This window comes from Harpegnathos saltator, unplaced genomic scaffold (genome assembly GCF_003227715.2).
Source record: "Harpegnathos saltator strain DR-91 unplaced genomic scaffold, Hsal_v8.6 scaffold432, whole genome shotgun sequence".
NCBI lineage: Eukaryota > Metazoa > Arthropoda > Insecta > Hymenoptera > Formicidae > Harpegnathos > Harpegnathos saltator.
The window spans coordinates 173,719-188,588 of record NW_020230242.1 but is presented as its reverse complement, the minus strand read 5'-3'; the positions used below and the strand labels follow the sequence as shown (position 1 = coordinate 188,588).

The window sequence follows — 14,870 nt, the reverse complement described above, 5'->3', positions numbered from 1 at the left end:
TTTTTTGTGTTAAAAGATGTATTTATTTAATTTATTTAAAACAAAATGAATGAACAGATCAATTAAAGTATTTTCCATCGCTGGCTACTACTTTCTCCCATTTCTCAGGCAATTTTCGAATTCCATCTCGAAAAAATGACTCGTCTTTTGAGGCAATCCAAGTTTGGAGCCAATTTTCGATATCTGCGAAAGAAGTGAACCGATGACCTGCCAAATCGTGCAGCATCCTTCGGAACAACCAGTAATCAGAAGGAGCAATGTTCGAAGAATACGACGAGTGCGGTAAAACATCCCATTTGAGCATTTCCAAATATTTTTTTACGACTTTTGCGACATGAGGCCGAGCGTTGTCATGAAGAACGCCTTTGAACGTCTCTCGGTTTCAGTTCATAAGGCACCCGATTTCCTTGTTTTTGAATAATTCCCATGTCTCAATCGTACGGAAACGGCTTGTTGAGTCACTTCCAATGATTCTGCAAGCTCCTCTTGCGTTTGACTCTGATCTTCTTCGAATAATGCCTCTAATTCTTTGTCCTCGAATTTTTTTGGCTGTCCAGAGCGAGGCTTGTCTTCGACGCTGAAATCTCCATCCTTGAAACGTCGAAACCATTCCCTACATGATTTATCAGTTGGAGCAGCGTCACCATAAACTTCAACAAGCATTCGATGGGCTTCAGCTGCACTTTTCTTCCAATTAAAGCAGAAAATTAAAACCTCCCGCAAATGCTGCTTGGTTAACACAAAATTCGACATTTTCAACACTGTAAAAAACAAGGTTTTTGTATGAAACTCAAAGCGATATAAACTGAATATTATTGGCAGATATCTAACTTCTCTGAAACCGCCAAAGTCGACAGTCACTATGAACTATTCGTAACAGCCAGACCCATCTTTTGAAAACGGACCGAACTATTTGTACACCCAATATTATGAATATCGCAAAGCGGTATAGGATTTTTATGTTTGTTTTATATTTTAATGTTTTAATTTGCTTTATATCTCCACCAATTTTTCGTACTGTATATAAGGTGCCCCAAAACAACCATACCAGAATTCATGGGAATATAAAACAGAGTAAAGCGAACAAAAAAAAGTCCCATATCATCTTGCGATAATCGCAATAATTCTTGAGTTGTTAATTATAGGAGACGGACAAAAGAACGTGCGTCGAGATGAATAATCGAAAAAATATTATAGTCACTTGAGTTATAGTGTAACTCAGTTGATCCAGCAACTATTACCAGCGCGCGGCGAGAAGCAGAGAAATAAGACTAGCCCAGCCCAATAGCGACACATTGTCCTTCTCGCTGCGCGCTAGCAACAGTTGCTAGATCAACTGGGCCGCATTACTAGCTTAAACGACTGTAATGCTCCTCCAATTCCATCCCGGCATACGCTCATTTATCAGATTTCTATAATTAATAACTTGATAATTATTATGAATATCACAAAACGGCATAAAATTTCTTTGTTAGTTTAATTCATTCTATGCTTCCATAAGCTCCTGGCACAATTATTCTGGAACACGCTGTATATATCTTATATATACAGAGTGTCCTTTTTTAAATGAGCCAGCCAAAAATCTCGAAAAATATGAAAGATACTAAGAAACGTTTCAGATAAAAGTTGTATGGTTTCAAAGGGGATATAAAACAACTACATCATTCATTGACCATTACTTTTCTTAAACAGAAACCCCAATATTTTGTTACATCATCTTTTTCTATCAATTAATTTTAACAACTATTGCTTGAAACACTTTTTTATTTATTTAATATTTTTGAGATATTTAAGGAGAACTTGGTAGTTTTTTTAACATTTAACTTATGATACCTCGTTATTTGCCGAAAAAAAATAGTACTTTTTTATTCTATTTATTCTCAAGAATATATTGTTACAATAGTGCCCTGACTTTTGTTAATTTATTAACTTTTAGAAATTAAAAAATCATTAAATTAAGAAAAGTCAGGGCGCTATTGTAACAATATATTCTTAAGACTAAATAGAATAAAAAAGTCTAGTACTATTTTTTTTTGACAAATAGCTAGCGAGGTATCGTAAGTTAAATATTTAAAAAATTACCAAGTTCTCTTTTAATATCTCAAAAAATTTTAGGTAAATGTTCTAGACAAAAAAAATGTTCAAGACAAAAGTTGTTTAAATTAATTGGTAGAAAAAGAAGATGTAATAAAAAACTGGGCTTTCTATTTTAAAAAATTAGATTAATCTTCAATTGACCTTAAATACATATTTCAAGATAAAACCAAGGACGCCTTTGTACGACCCCCTTTAAACCATACAATTTTTATTTAAAACATTTTTTCTCCAACGCTTCATTTTTTAGATGTTTTGCATCATCAACTTAACACATTGTTGCCCGGTCATGAGTTAACTCGTGTCGGCATGCTCAAACGTTGCTGACCGGCCACGAGTAAACTCGTGATCGAAGAGCTTTTGTTTCGCATCAGCGTCGTTGGGTCAATGCGTTCTCGGAGAACATAGAGTAGAGTCGTTGTTCAGCATACCGTAAGCTCCTTTAGCTAATATTTTCTTTAACTAATATTTAGCTAATAAAACCTGTCAAGTTGTGTCTCCTTTGCTATAAAAAAGAAATTTCAACCATGACGGAAAACGCAGCGAAACAAGATATATTTGCAAAACCTGTTGTGTACCATTGTACGTAGGTGATTGTTACACTGTTTATCATACCAAAACGAAATATTAAAAGTTAAATATTAAACAAAATTTGTTTATAATTAATAGTTATAAAAAAGTTTCTTTATATTGATTCACTTCCACATCCAATTACAAAATAATCGCCGGTGACATGAGATAAATTCTGAGTAAAATTGCCGGTCAACAATGTGCTAAATGGTCCACACTATATAGAGAGAACGATTTAGTTGAATCTAGCAAATGCTTATTTGGAATAGTCGAAATAAATTTTTTGATTGATCGAACAAAATTTTGTTTGACGCAACAAAAACATTTCGTTGGAACTAAGCTGCAACAAAATATTTTTGTTGCGTCAAACAAAACTTCGTTCGATCAATCAAAAAATTTATTTGGACTATTCCAAATAAGCATTTGTTAAATTCAACTAAATCGTTCTCTCTGTGTATACAGGGTGTTTGATAGCTGATCATGCAGACGAAAGATGGAGATAGATTTGGTGTAGCCGAGAAGAAAAGTCATGTACCATAATGTCAAATTGGCAATAGTTACCGAGTTATTAATTAAAACATGTGAGCCAACGAGCGCGTAGAGAGCGGAGGGCGGCCGCAGTAAGCACGTAGACATTTGATACAGGCGGAGTCAGCGAGTGACGGTAGGCGAGCGCGCGCGGCGAGGGGCAACGTAAGCGACAAGAGGCGATCGTGCGCGACGAGGAGCGAGCGAGAGCTTTTTCTTTATAGCTTTTTCCTCATAGCTCGCTCGCTCCTCGTCGTTCGCGCTCGCTCGCCTCTTGTCACTTGCGCTCGCTCGCTCCTCGTCGCGCGCGTTCGCTTCTTGTTGTTTACGTCGCCCCTCGCCGCGCGCGCTCGCCTACCGTCACTCGCTCACTCCGCCTGTATCAAATGTCTACGTGCTTACTGCGGCCGCCCTCCGCTCTCTACGCGCTCGTTGGCTCACATGTTTTAATTAATAACTCGATAACTATTAGCAATTTGACATTATGGTACATGACTTTTCTTCTCGGCTACACCCAATCTATCTCCAACTTTCGTCTGCATGATCAGCTATCAAACACCCTGTATATGCACTTTCATCTAATATGTTTATTTCGTGTAATAAGTTGGATATTGTATTATTAAAATTAATTTTCTTGCATATTGTATGAGGAAATATGCATAAGAGACAGTTATTGAATACAGCGCAACTGAAAAGAAATACAATACCTATCTACAGTGCAGCGCCTATAGCACGATATCATGTCGTTTTTCTAAAAATTAATCATGACCATGTTGTATTATTATATATGGATGGATTCGGCATCAAATGCTCTTTAATTATTGTCATCATGAAATTTTTTAATTTTGCAAAATTAAAAAAATAGTGGGAGAAGTTGAAAATTTTCCCACTTTTGAAAAATCTGAATATATCGTTGCAAACAGTATAAAGTACAACTGTACAACTTTTATAGGAAACATTTTTCCATATACCTCATACTTTAGAAGATATTCGCAAAAAAATGAAAATATTAGTTCTTTGGAGGGGTTGTTTCACCCTCTAAATTTTGAAAAACGCCGATAAAAAAAATATGCATGTAATATTTTTTATTGCTCTACAACATATCCAAAGTCCATCAAAATCGGTAAGGGACATTTCCAATTCTTTCATTGTTAATATATTCCATATTTTTCGAGAGTTTTGGCTGGATCATTAAAAATGGGACACTGTATATAATATAATAAAAAAATATAAATAATAAATAAAAAATTATATATATATATACAATATTGCAACGTTGCAGCAATGTTGCTGCAATTGTCTGTGTTATACAGGGTGTCCCATTTTAAAAGACCCACTCAAATATCTCAGAAACACTGCGTTAAATCGAAAAATGCTTAAGACAAAAGTTGTTTAGCTTAAAGGGGGACATAGGTCAGTGATAGCATTTTATTTATAGATGGCGCCATTTTCGAGATATTTATTGATTATCAATTTTCTTAAATGGAAATCCCTGTTTTTATTATATCATCTTTTTCTACCAATTAATTTAAATAACTTTTGTCTGAAACATTTTTTTATTTGCTTAATATATTTTGAGATATTTAAGGAAAACTTGGTAACTTTTCCAACATTTACCTTACGATATCTCACTATTCGTCGAAAGTTTTTACTTTATTTACTATCAAGAATATATCACTATAATAGTGCCCTAACTTTTATTAACTTACTGACCTTTGGAAATTTTAAAATTATTAAATTAATAAAAGTTAGGGCACTATTACAGTAGTATATTCTTGATAGTAAATAAAATAAAAAAGTCTAATACTATTTTTTCTTTCGACGAATAGTTAGCGAGATATCGTAAGGTAAATGTTAGAAAAGTTACCAAGTTTTCCTTAAATATCTCGAAATATATTAAGCAAATAAAAAAATTTTTCAGACAAAAGTTGTTCAAATTAATTGGTAGAAAAAGATGATATAATAAAAAATTTGGATTTCCACTTAAGAAAATTGATAATTAGTAAATATTTCGAAAATGGAGCTATCTATAAACAAAATGCTATCGCTGTCCTATATCCCCCTTCAAGCTAAACAACTTTTGTCTTAAGTATTTTTCGATTTAACGCAGTGTTTCTGAGATATTTGAGTGGGTCCTTTAAAATGGGACACCCTATATATGTAGTAGATTGTTCGAAATTCGATTATTATTATTATCATCTCTTGACGATAGACTATAGGTCATTTCTGCTATCATTTTGCTATTATCATCTGAGATGGTAATGCATGTTCAATTTGTGTTTCGTTTCTGTTATAACAGTATGTTTTTTGACAAGTCTAATTTCTAAAGACATTTTGCTTAAATGACGTAACGTTATTCTATTTATTACGTTATATTATTCTATTTTTTATTTTAAGTCTACTTTTTGTCGACATATGTCAATATACAATTCTTAAATTTTACTCTTCCTATGCCAACATATTCTGTTCGCGTTTTACATTTTTGTCATTATATTATGACGCTGATTTAGTTAGGTTTTTGTCTGACTTCTATACATACTTTGATAAGGTAGATCGTTTTTTTTTAATGTCAACACTGTGACAACATAATACGCAGCATATAGTATGTAAAGCTCTTAGCGGACGCGGCTATTTTAAATCTTAATTAAAAGTAAGCGTCAGCTCTAAGTATCTGCTTCGTTCTTTGCTTACAAAATTACTAACATAATTAATTTCTCGTATCTGTAATACTTGACGATGATAACAATGATAATTTCTTTAATATATCTACCTACTATAAAACAATTGGAAAGTGGCATAAATTGCAATTCAACTCGCGATATTTATATTTTATAATAGTATATACAAGATATTCGCAACAAAAAAGATTTAATTTTTTTTTAAATGAAAGTTTATAATTTCTTTTAATATATTATCAAAAATCATATCAATTAAATTTTATTTTGTAATTATTTAAAAGTAATTATTTTTCTTAAAGATATATGAAGTATTAAGTATATGTTAAATACATGTACATAAATAAAATTAATATCGTTTTAAATGTGTTTAAATTGATTATACATGTAATATGTACATATGTAAATATGTATAATAAACAAATTATATAATTTTATTTTTTAGGAGATGGCAATCATTTTAATCAAGCCGATAGCGAAAGTTGGTCTTCCGATGGAATACAAAATCAAGACGAACTCAATCACTGAGCTTCCAATGGTGCCTCTGCCTTTGCCAGTAATGCCGAAAGTAAGTTTCTTCTAGAAATATTCCTTTAGGCACATGTAACTATTTAAATTTGTTAAAAAATAGTAGTTATAAAAAATAATTATAACTTTATATGTAATTTGTTTAAATATAATTTAATTCTTTTTACATTTTTCGACAACTTGACTGTAAGATATTATAATATTTTCACTAATAAAATATTTACGCGTATATGAGAATTATTATGTTGTTGTGTTACAGGTTGGTCAAGAAATCATCCTGTTGATGTAAAAGGTTAATTCAAGTATTGATGAATATTTCAATCAGAAGATGAATATTAAGCAGAACATAATACATGCAGACGATGACATAATTGCAAAATATAATATACATTTAGTTAGCGCTACCAATCACTACCTAGTACTTGAAACACATAATTTGTTTATATGCTTTATATATAAAAATTTCATATTTATTACACATATCTCATTTATTTAATACGATTGCAATACTACTATGGACAGATAGAATTTTTCCATTGTATGTACACTGTCCATTAGTACGCTTACTCTGATTGATTAATAGAAAGTAAACAAGCTTCCTAGAATTATATGTGTGGTTATTTACGTTGCAAACATTAATTATCCGTTATATAATCAATAATTCGCCACATCAAATTGTAGCGTTTGATAGTTCTCAGCATAACTTTTTATAGGATCCGTTAAAAAATACAATCGACATTATAATACTTTCGACTTTGTAATAAAATTGACTTAATCAGAACATATCTTAACCAATTAATTTATACAAATATATAAATGGAGAATTTAACTCCATCTCGCATACATAGATGATAACATTCATTCCTAACATTCTGAAAGAATGGATGATTCGCATATCGCCCATCCGTTACATGTAAACAAGCGAGTTATTAACCAGATATTTTTACAGTGCAAATGTAATTATAGCTCGCTGAGAATTATATAAAAGAATATCTTAGACGCATAGGGTCAGTTGTCTTCGTTAAGGCTTTCCATTGCGAGTCCATTGTGCTATAAGGATGATAAAAATTACTATTTCGTTTTTATTTCGTTAATATTGGTATTAATTTAAATATATAATACGCAAGTGGGTAAGCCATGATACTGTTAATAACAAGTTAGTAACAATTGATGTAGTTTTAATTTTGTTAAGGCTACATCAGACTGAACAATTAACCTCAGAGAAATTTTGCAGCCAATAGTATTGCATGCCAACATAAAATAATTTAGAATATCATATCGAGACTACTGTTAAAATTATCAATTAACAGTTACTATGATATTCATTCAATGTTAGTTTATCGTATCACATATTGAGATAAATCAGTTTAGTCAATAAAACATCACTTTTTTATACACGCAAGTCGCAACAATTATTTGTGTATATGTACTTATTCCTATTTTTCACACTTTTGAAATCATGATTCAAAATACTCTAAGATATCGCTGATTCTGAATAACACTTATTGCTATTGTCTACCAAATAACATTAAGTCATTAATTAGAGATGATCATCTAGATCTCATAAGGCTTTCGGGATTCAAATGTATCCTAACGTTTACATTAAGTTTTATCTTATTTGTTGTTTCATGCTATGTGTCATGCTATATTCAATATGACAGTTTAGAAACTTATAACAAATTTTATACATGTATTTATGAATAATTTAGATCTGGAAATAGAGCTCATTGAGATTATGCGAAAAGATATAGGCAGAGGTCAGTATAATAATCAAGGAAGGAAAAATTGAAACAATTGTAGACGTTGTGGCAATATTGTACATTATAGGATCAGGTGAAAACATTTGAAAACATGATCTGCAAGCAATAGTTTGAGTCTGGTGTATTAAATTTTCTTTCTCTGGCTATATGCATCATAAATAACATATCTTAAAAAACATATTTTAAAGAATAATGAATTATTAAATTAATCTTATTTTGATTCATATCGTTGATACATATTTTATTATCCGTTTACTGAATTTGCAATATTAACTGAAAAACCTATAATATTTTTAACTGAAATATTATAAGTTATATAAATAGCCAGTAATTTGATTCACGACGTATTAACATCACGACTCTATATTTAGTAATTTTAACTGACCTTACAATTTTTTTAATTTGATATATAGTACTGTTTACATAAAATTATAGAATCTTGTCATACTATATTTCAGGTATGATTGGTTACATCTAGCTCACAATTATCAAAATTACCTAGTTGACCAATATTTTTTCGTTTACATGGATTAAATAAACATTATGCAATGGCATATATCCAATATTTTTTATGTATCTTCATCATTTTCAATTTAACGGAGTAACATAAATTACTTTCTGTTTCTTTTGCCAATAACGTATTGTATAAGTATTAATTTTTATAAATGTATAGATCTAACAGTATCAGTTTCAAGATGGAATGTACGAAATATAAGCGTTTTAATGGTTTCACTTGTCCTTTAGGTAGGAGCGTAAAGTGACTGGCAGTATTACTTAGAAATTAATTTATTATCTCCATACACAAGAAAAAATACGACTTTCAGACCTATTGGCATATAAAACAAATATAGGTGTATAATTATTGGAAATATGCTATATAACTACAAACGTACGGTGCTCAATGTAAAGAAACAGAAAGCTGTAATAGACTAGATCCGTGTAGTTAGGATATGTGGCTCGTGGACAAGTGATTATTTAATGCTGTCTTATGGGCGAATTTTTTCATACAGATAAGACATTCGTGAGTTTTTTCATTAACGTGCATCGATAAGTGTTTTTTCAACGCTGCTTTGTCTTTGAATATTTTTTGACAAGAACTGCACTCAAAAGGTCTCTCACCAGCATGAACCAGAATATGGCTGGTCAAAGTAGTCTTCTGTGTGAAAGCTTTGTGACACACATAGCATTCGTACGGTCTGTCACCAGTGTGGCTCAACATGTGTTTCCTCAACGACGACTTCTCTTTGAATGTTTTGTGGCAAATGTGACAGGCGTGTCGCTTATCGCCAGTATGTATAAGCATATGTGAGTTCAATCTAGTCTTTTCCCTGAATGCCATGTCGCATAAATCGCAGGCGAACGGTTTCTCACCAGTATGTATTAGAGTGTGTCTATTCAGATCAGATTTCCTGGTAAAAATCTTATCGCAGACTTTGCAATCATACTGGCCGCCGGTATGCAGCAACATGTGGCTGTTTAAATCTGATTTCCGTGCGCATGCCTTGTGACAAATATGACATTCGTGTGGTTTTTCCCCTGTATGAACCAGCATATGGGAATTTAATTTGGCTTTTTCACGAAAAGTCATCAAGCATTCTTTACATTCGTATGGTCTCTCGCCGGTGTGCACCATAGTATGCCTAATTAATTCTGATTTTCTTTTGTATGTTTTCTCACAAATGTTGCATGCGTGTGGTTTCTCACCACTATGGGCCAGCATATGATTGTTGAGTGCTGTTTTTTGAGCAAATGCTCTGTGACACAATGTACATTTGAATTGTTTGTTTCCCATATGAAGCGGCATATGCATATTTAATTTTGCCTTTTCTCTAAATGCCGCAATTTCACATTTATAGGATCTATCTCCAACATGGCTGGACATGTGCCGATTTAAAGTAATTTTCTCCTTAAACGATGCATGGCATACATCACATTCAAAAGGTCTTTCTTCCATATGCATCATCTGATCGTTCATACCTGCTCGTTTCATAAAAGCTTGCTGCAACGCATCGCAATCGTATGGCTTATCCAACACATGTAGTTGCATATGACTTCGTAAGCACCATTTATAAGCGAATCGTTTCTGACAGATGTTGCATTCTAACGGGCTCATTCCAACGTGAGTCAACATGTGGGCATGCAAACTGGAGTTATCAGAAAAATTCTGCTGACAAACTTCACACTGACTTCCACTACAATGCATCCTTAAATGTGTTACCATGGAATCATTATTCAGAAACCACTTCTTACAAATTGAGCATTGTATTTTATAAAATTTCGCTTGTTGCCCGTTTTGACAAAATCCGTGCTTCTCAGGGTCTTGTGCTTGTAGAAAATTTGTGTTAGCCAAACATCGTTGCATTACACTATCTTCCTTATCGCATAAATTAGCATTTATTTGCGCTGTCCAATTATGATGACTGGTAGATTCTCCTTCCAATTCTAATTTCACCTGCAATGGTTTATAAAACTCTATGAAAAAAAAGTATGATAAATATATATGTTATAAACATTGATTCTTGTCTAATTGTATATTAAATAAAAATATATATTTTCTCTGAAGAATAGAAAAAACAAATGTATCAATTATATATATTAAAAAATGATATAGTTATAATTGTTATAAATTAGAAAAAAAGAAGATGAAAGTTCTCTCTATGGATATAAAATCAAATTAAAGGAGCAGCAGGTCAATAAGAACCTACCAGCAAATATTTGTGTGCAAACTTGTAAAACTTAATACTTGATATCAGAGACAAAATTATAAACCAAATATTAAACTTAAAATCATATTACTGATATAATTCTTATTATTAATGGTCACCTAACATAATACAAAGTAGGATTAAAATGTTTGGTTTTTAATTTGGTTTTTGATGTCAAATAATAAATATTATAAATTTGCATACAAATATCCACCTGTAGGCTCTTAATGGCCTGTTGTTCCTTTACCTTAATATTATAGATTTACCATTTCATTAGAGAAATCCACTTCATTGTTTTCGATAGGCAGAAATACCTTCTCGAAAGTACCTGAGCAAATATCCTCCATGTAGTCGGGATCAAATCTGTCACCTGGTTCCTCTTTAAGCACGACGCTCACAATGTTCTCATCCTTAAAGTAATTCTTACGTTAGACTCTGGACAGGACCAGCAGTATACCAAATACCGTGCTGCTGTGTTTCATACAAAAAGTTTACCATAACCTGACTGTCTATGGCTAATGCATCCATCGGTTCATCTTTCACCTTAAAACCTTCCATTTGCTACACTTCACTCTGAAAGTGAAATCAATTTATTCGCTTATATACGTTTCATGATGTGCGATATCAACAGTATCCAAAAAACAAATCGAAGTAAAAAGACAAGGAAAAAGCTTTGTACACGATGGGTGCAGCCAGAAATTACATAAAAACGCTCTCATAACCTCAAACGCGGTAGCAGGTCCGGAACGCGATTAAGAGTACCGCGGCCTAACGCCGTTTCGCATAATTACGAACCTGTTATCGCGCAGAGAACACCGATTAAACGAAATGATCGTTCATTGATACTCACAACGTAGGTTACATGGCCCTTCCATGTAGTACAAAAATATAGGTTGCGACCGACGTTGACGTTCCTTTAATCCGTTGGCGCTTCGTGAAAAAGCGGACTCTGTTGAGTCTACGAGAATAAGTCGTTTTTACAAGTCGTAATGCTGGAAATCACTATCGTAAATGTACGATACGACGCATCGGCCAAAATCGACAAGATGCACTGTACTTCGCGGTGGCGTAGATATTTAGATACAGTGGATAATGTGTTGCACAAACGTCCGCGCGCGCACACGTTACACACAGTCTCGTATATGTGCACCCATATCACGCGACGCGCACGCACACAAGTGCGTGTCACTTCGTCAAGTTAGGCGCTGCGCGCAGTACCACACACAAATCGAATAAATGCTTTCGTGTAGGACAGTTATTTTGATATTTCTTGTAAATTTATATACCTATCTTTCAGTTTATTTACATACGGCGAATAATGTGGACTATGAATTTCATTGATAATTGACATTTTTATTAAATAAGAATGTTGTTTTTCGTATGAAACGCTCGATATTGCAATTATCTATTGTCTAGAAAGTGAAGCTAGAGAAAAAAAATGTAATTGCAGGCACCACAAAAATCGGAACTTTTTTGCAACTTATGATTTTCTGTGACAAATAAAAGAATAAAATATGAATTCAATTGAACTTATTCCGGCTAAATTTGAATTTTTTTAATTATTATGTATTCACGCGGTGTATATAACTTACACATGCATAAGTGAACCATTTATGCAGAAATTTTTGCATTTTTTCTATTTTTTCTTTAACAATTTATTATATTTGTTTATTAATAAGTATTATATTGTAACTTTTCTATAAAAATAAATACAAATTCGGGAAAAGATCATATAATTATATATAATTATAGGATGTCCCATTTTAATAGTGCACCTCGGTTATCATTGCAGAAAGTGCTCGGATGGAAAAATGTTTTAGACAAAAGTTGTATGGTTTCGTGGGGGACATAAGATGGTGTCATTAGTGTGACCTTGAATAGTTGCTTGAAGGTCAGGTGAAGCTCACCTTCAATTTCTTAAATAGAACTACCTACTTTTTATGACATATTCTTCTAGCTTACATCAAGAGCTTTCCAAAAACCTATAATAAAATACCTTTTTGTTAAATACTTTTTAACTTAAGGCAAGATCGAGGCATGGTCCGGCCGGTCAAGACAAAATCGGTAAACGATCCAAAAATCCAGAAAACACTGGAGAAAATTTTACGTTACAAACGTATCGTTCTTCGGACTTCTATTCCGCTCACGCTACAGACAGTTGTCAATATCGTCGCTCAGTTTCTGATCTAAACAAACAGTGGGAGTTTATTCATTGTAAGGAAAGCATATTATTATCTACTAACTTTTCTTGTTAGGATAGAAATTTTTTGTACTTTTGCGAAGTTTTTTGTTTCCTTATTATAATTATTTTGCTTTTTTTTATTATAATTATGGTCGAATATCCACCAAATGAAATTATGAACATGATTCGTACATTGGGTGAGGATAGAAATAATTACTCGGCAGCAGAAAGGCTTTATACTGAAAAATTCCCAGACGGATGCCATCCTGATGGGAGGGTAATAAAGAAACTTTGCGACAAAGCTAAACAGGACATTCTTAAACGAATACATCGAAAATCGGGCCCTAACGAGATCACATCTCCAGGTAGAACATAGAAGTCATAACAATATCATAATGATGTCAATATGACTTTATTTGTCACTTAAACGTCACTGACAATAAATGACACAAAAATAATATAAAAATGGCAAATGTATATATATGCTGCATTATAAATATAAACACTTTAAAATAATCACTTTAGTTTCTGAAATATTTATATCGCTTGACTATATCGTTACAGTTGTGTTAACAATAATAAACAAGAATAAACAAATATAAGTAATATGTAAGAAAGATGATGACATTGTGACCAAACATTGGAATTTCGTTTATCGTAATATTCTAGTAACATTCATATCCAAATAACCCAGATAACACACAATATTCTATAAATATTCAATGTTGCATCCAATATATTGTTACGAGAATCTTCTCAACGAAATCATGTATAAATGTTAATAGAATATTTTTATTTTGTAGAATAGTCTATAAACCTACTTAAAATATTATAAAAATCGTCGGTAGAAATATTATATTAATATTCCTTAAATGTTCACTGAATGTAACAAAACTAGTCAGAGCAACGAATTCAAACGAGCACGCCACTCTTGGTCTGTCTTTCTCAGCTGCACTGTTACACCGATGCGTGTAGCAGTGCAGCTGAAAAGAACAGACCAATAGAAAGCATAGTACAAGGAACGGTATAATAAACAACACTTGACGGCCCGCTGTGACTAAAGTTAGTCTGATATTATACCTTTATTTATACCTTGTGCATTTTCTTGGTTTTCCTACAATAAAAATATACTTTTATTTTTTGTAGAATAATAAAAGCGTGATTTGTGTATTATATTGTGTGAAAAATAACCAAGGCGCTACCACACACACACACACACACACTGCACAATCATTTTTAGAGGTTAAACAATATTACTTTTAAGATTATTATTAATATGAAACGTAGATTCTCTAAAGCAACACTATATAGAAAAATAAAGAGAGGAACCACAACATGTTTAGATTTATCACAAAATTATTCAAGTGATTCTGATAATGTATCAATATGTAATACTAATAACAATATTTCAGAACCCAATACAACAGTCATGTAAAATATAGAATTACAATGTGATAATAGTAAAATAGACTGTTCTAATACTTCAGATTCCTTGGATAATTTTGATGATATTACAGAATGCAATACTTCAATAGATCTGAGACCAAATGTAGTAAAAGATAATGAAAATAATTTTATCAATAAATTACGATTATGAGCAATATCGCATAACATTTCACATTCAGCTTTATGAGATTTGCTACAATTATTAAAATCAGAAACTAATATTTGTGTGCCTCAGGATCCCAGAACTTTGCTCCATACTCCTCGACACATATTCAGCAAACCTGTAGGTTCAGGCATTTATTCACACATTGGAGTTCAATCTGCAATTGAAAAGCTTATCAATTTGTTAGAGGAACAACCACAAAAATTAAATTTATTAGTT

At 32.3% G+C, this 14,870-nt stretch overlaps 2 protein-coding genes across 7 annotated transcripts in view; one reads left to right on the top strand and one right to left on the bottom strand.

Annotated features, from left to right (window-relative positions):
* LOC105187110 (uncharacterized) overlaps positions 1-7,000 on the top strand; it is a 107,838-nt gene extending 100,838 nt beyond the window's left edge. For both annotated transcript variants that reach the window (XM_025301577.1, XM_025301576.1), the window contains 2 exons: positions 6,313-6,435; positions 6,655-7,000. In XM_025301577.1, coding sequence (XP_025157362.1) covers positions 6,313-6,395 — 83 coding nt within the window. In that variant the 3' untranslated portion in view covers positions 6,396-6,435; positions 6,655-7,000. The remainder of the gene's footprint in view (positions 1-6,312; positions 6,436-6,654) is intronic.
* Positions 7,001-7,101: 101 nt separating this feature from the next.
* LOC105188902 (zinc finger protein OZF) lies at positions 7,102-12,036 on the bottom strand. Of its 5 annotated transcripts, XM_025301580.1 has the most exons (5): positions 11,711-12,036; positions 11,356-11,433; positions 11,127-11,270; positions 9,275-10,607; positions 7,102-7,445 (listed from the first exon to the last, which is right to left on the bottom strand). In XM_025301580.1, exons 2-5 carry the CDS (start codon positions 11,416-11,418, stop codon positions 7,417-7,419), a joined length of 1,569 nt encoding a protein of 522 aa, XP_025157365.1. In that variant the 5' UTR covers positions 11,419-11,433; positions 11,711-12,036; the 3' UTR covers positions 7,102-7,416. The 5 variants fall into 5 exon arrangements, with proteins under 5 accessions (XP_025157365.1, XP_011148904.1, XP_011148905.1 ...); XM_011150602.3 differs by lacking the exon at positions 7,102-7,445 and having other exon boundaries at positions 8,926-10,607; positions 11,711-12,035; XM_011150603.3 differs by lacking the exons at positions 7,102-7,445; positions 11,356-11,433 and having other exon boundaries at positions 8,926-10,607; positions 11,711-12,034.
* Positions 12,037-14,870: the final 2,834 nt, after the last annotated feature.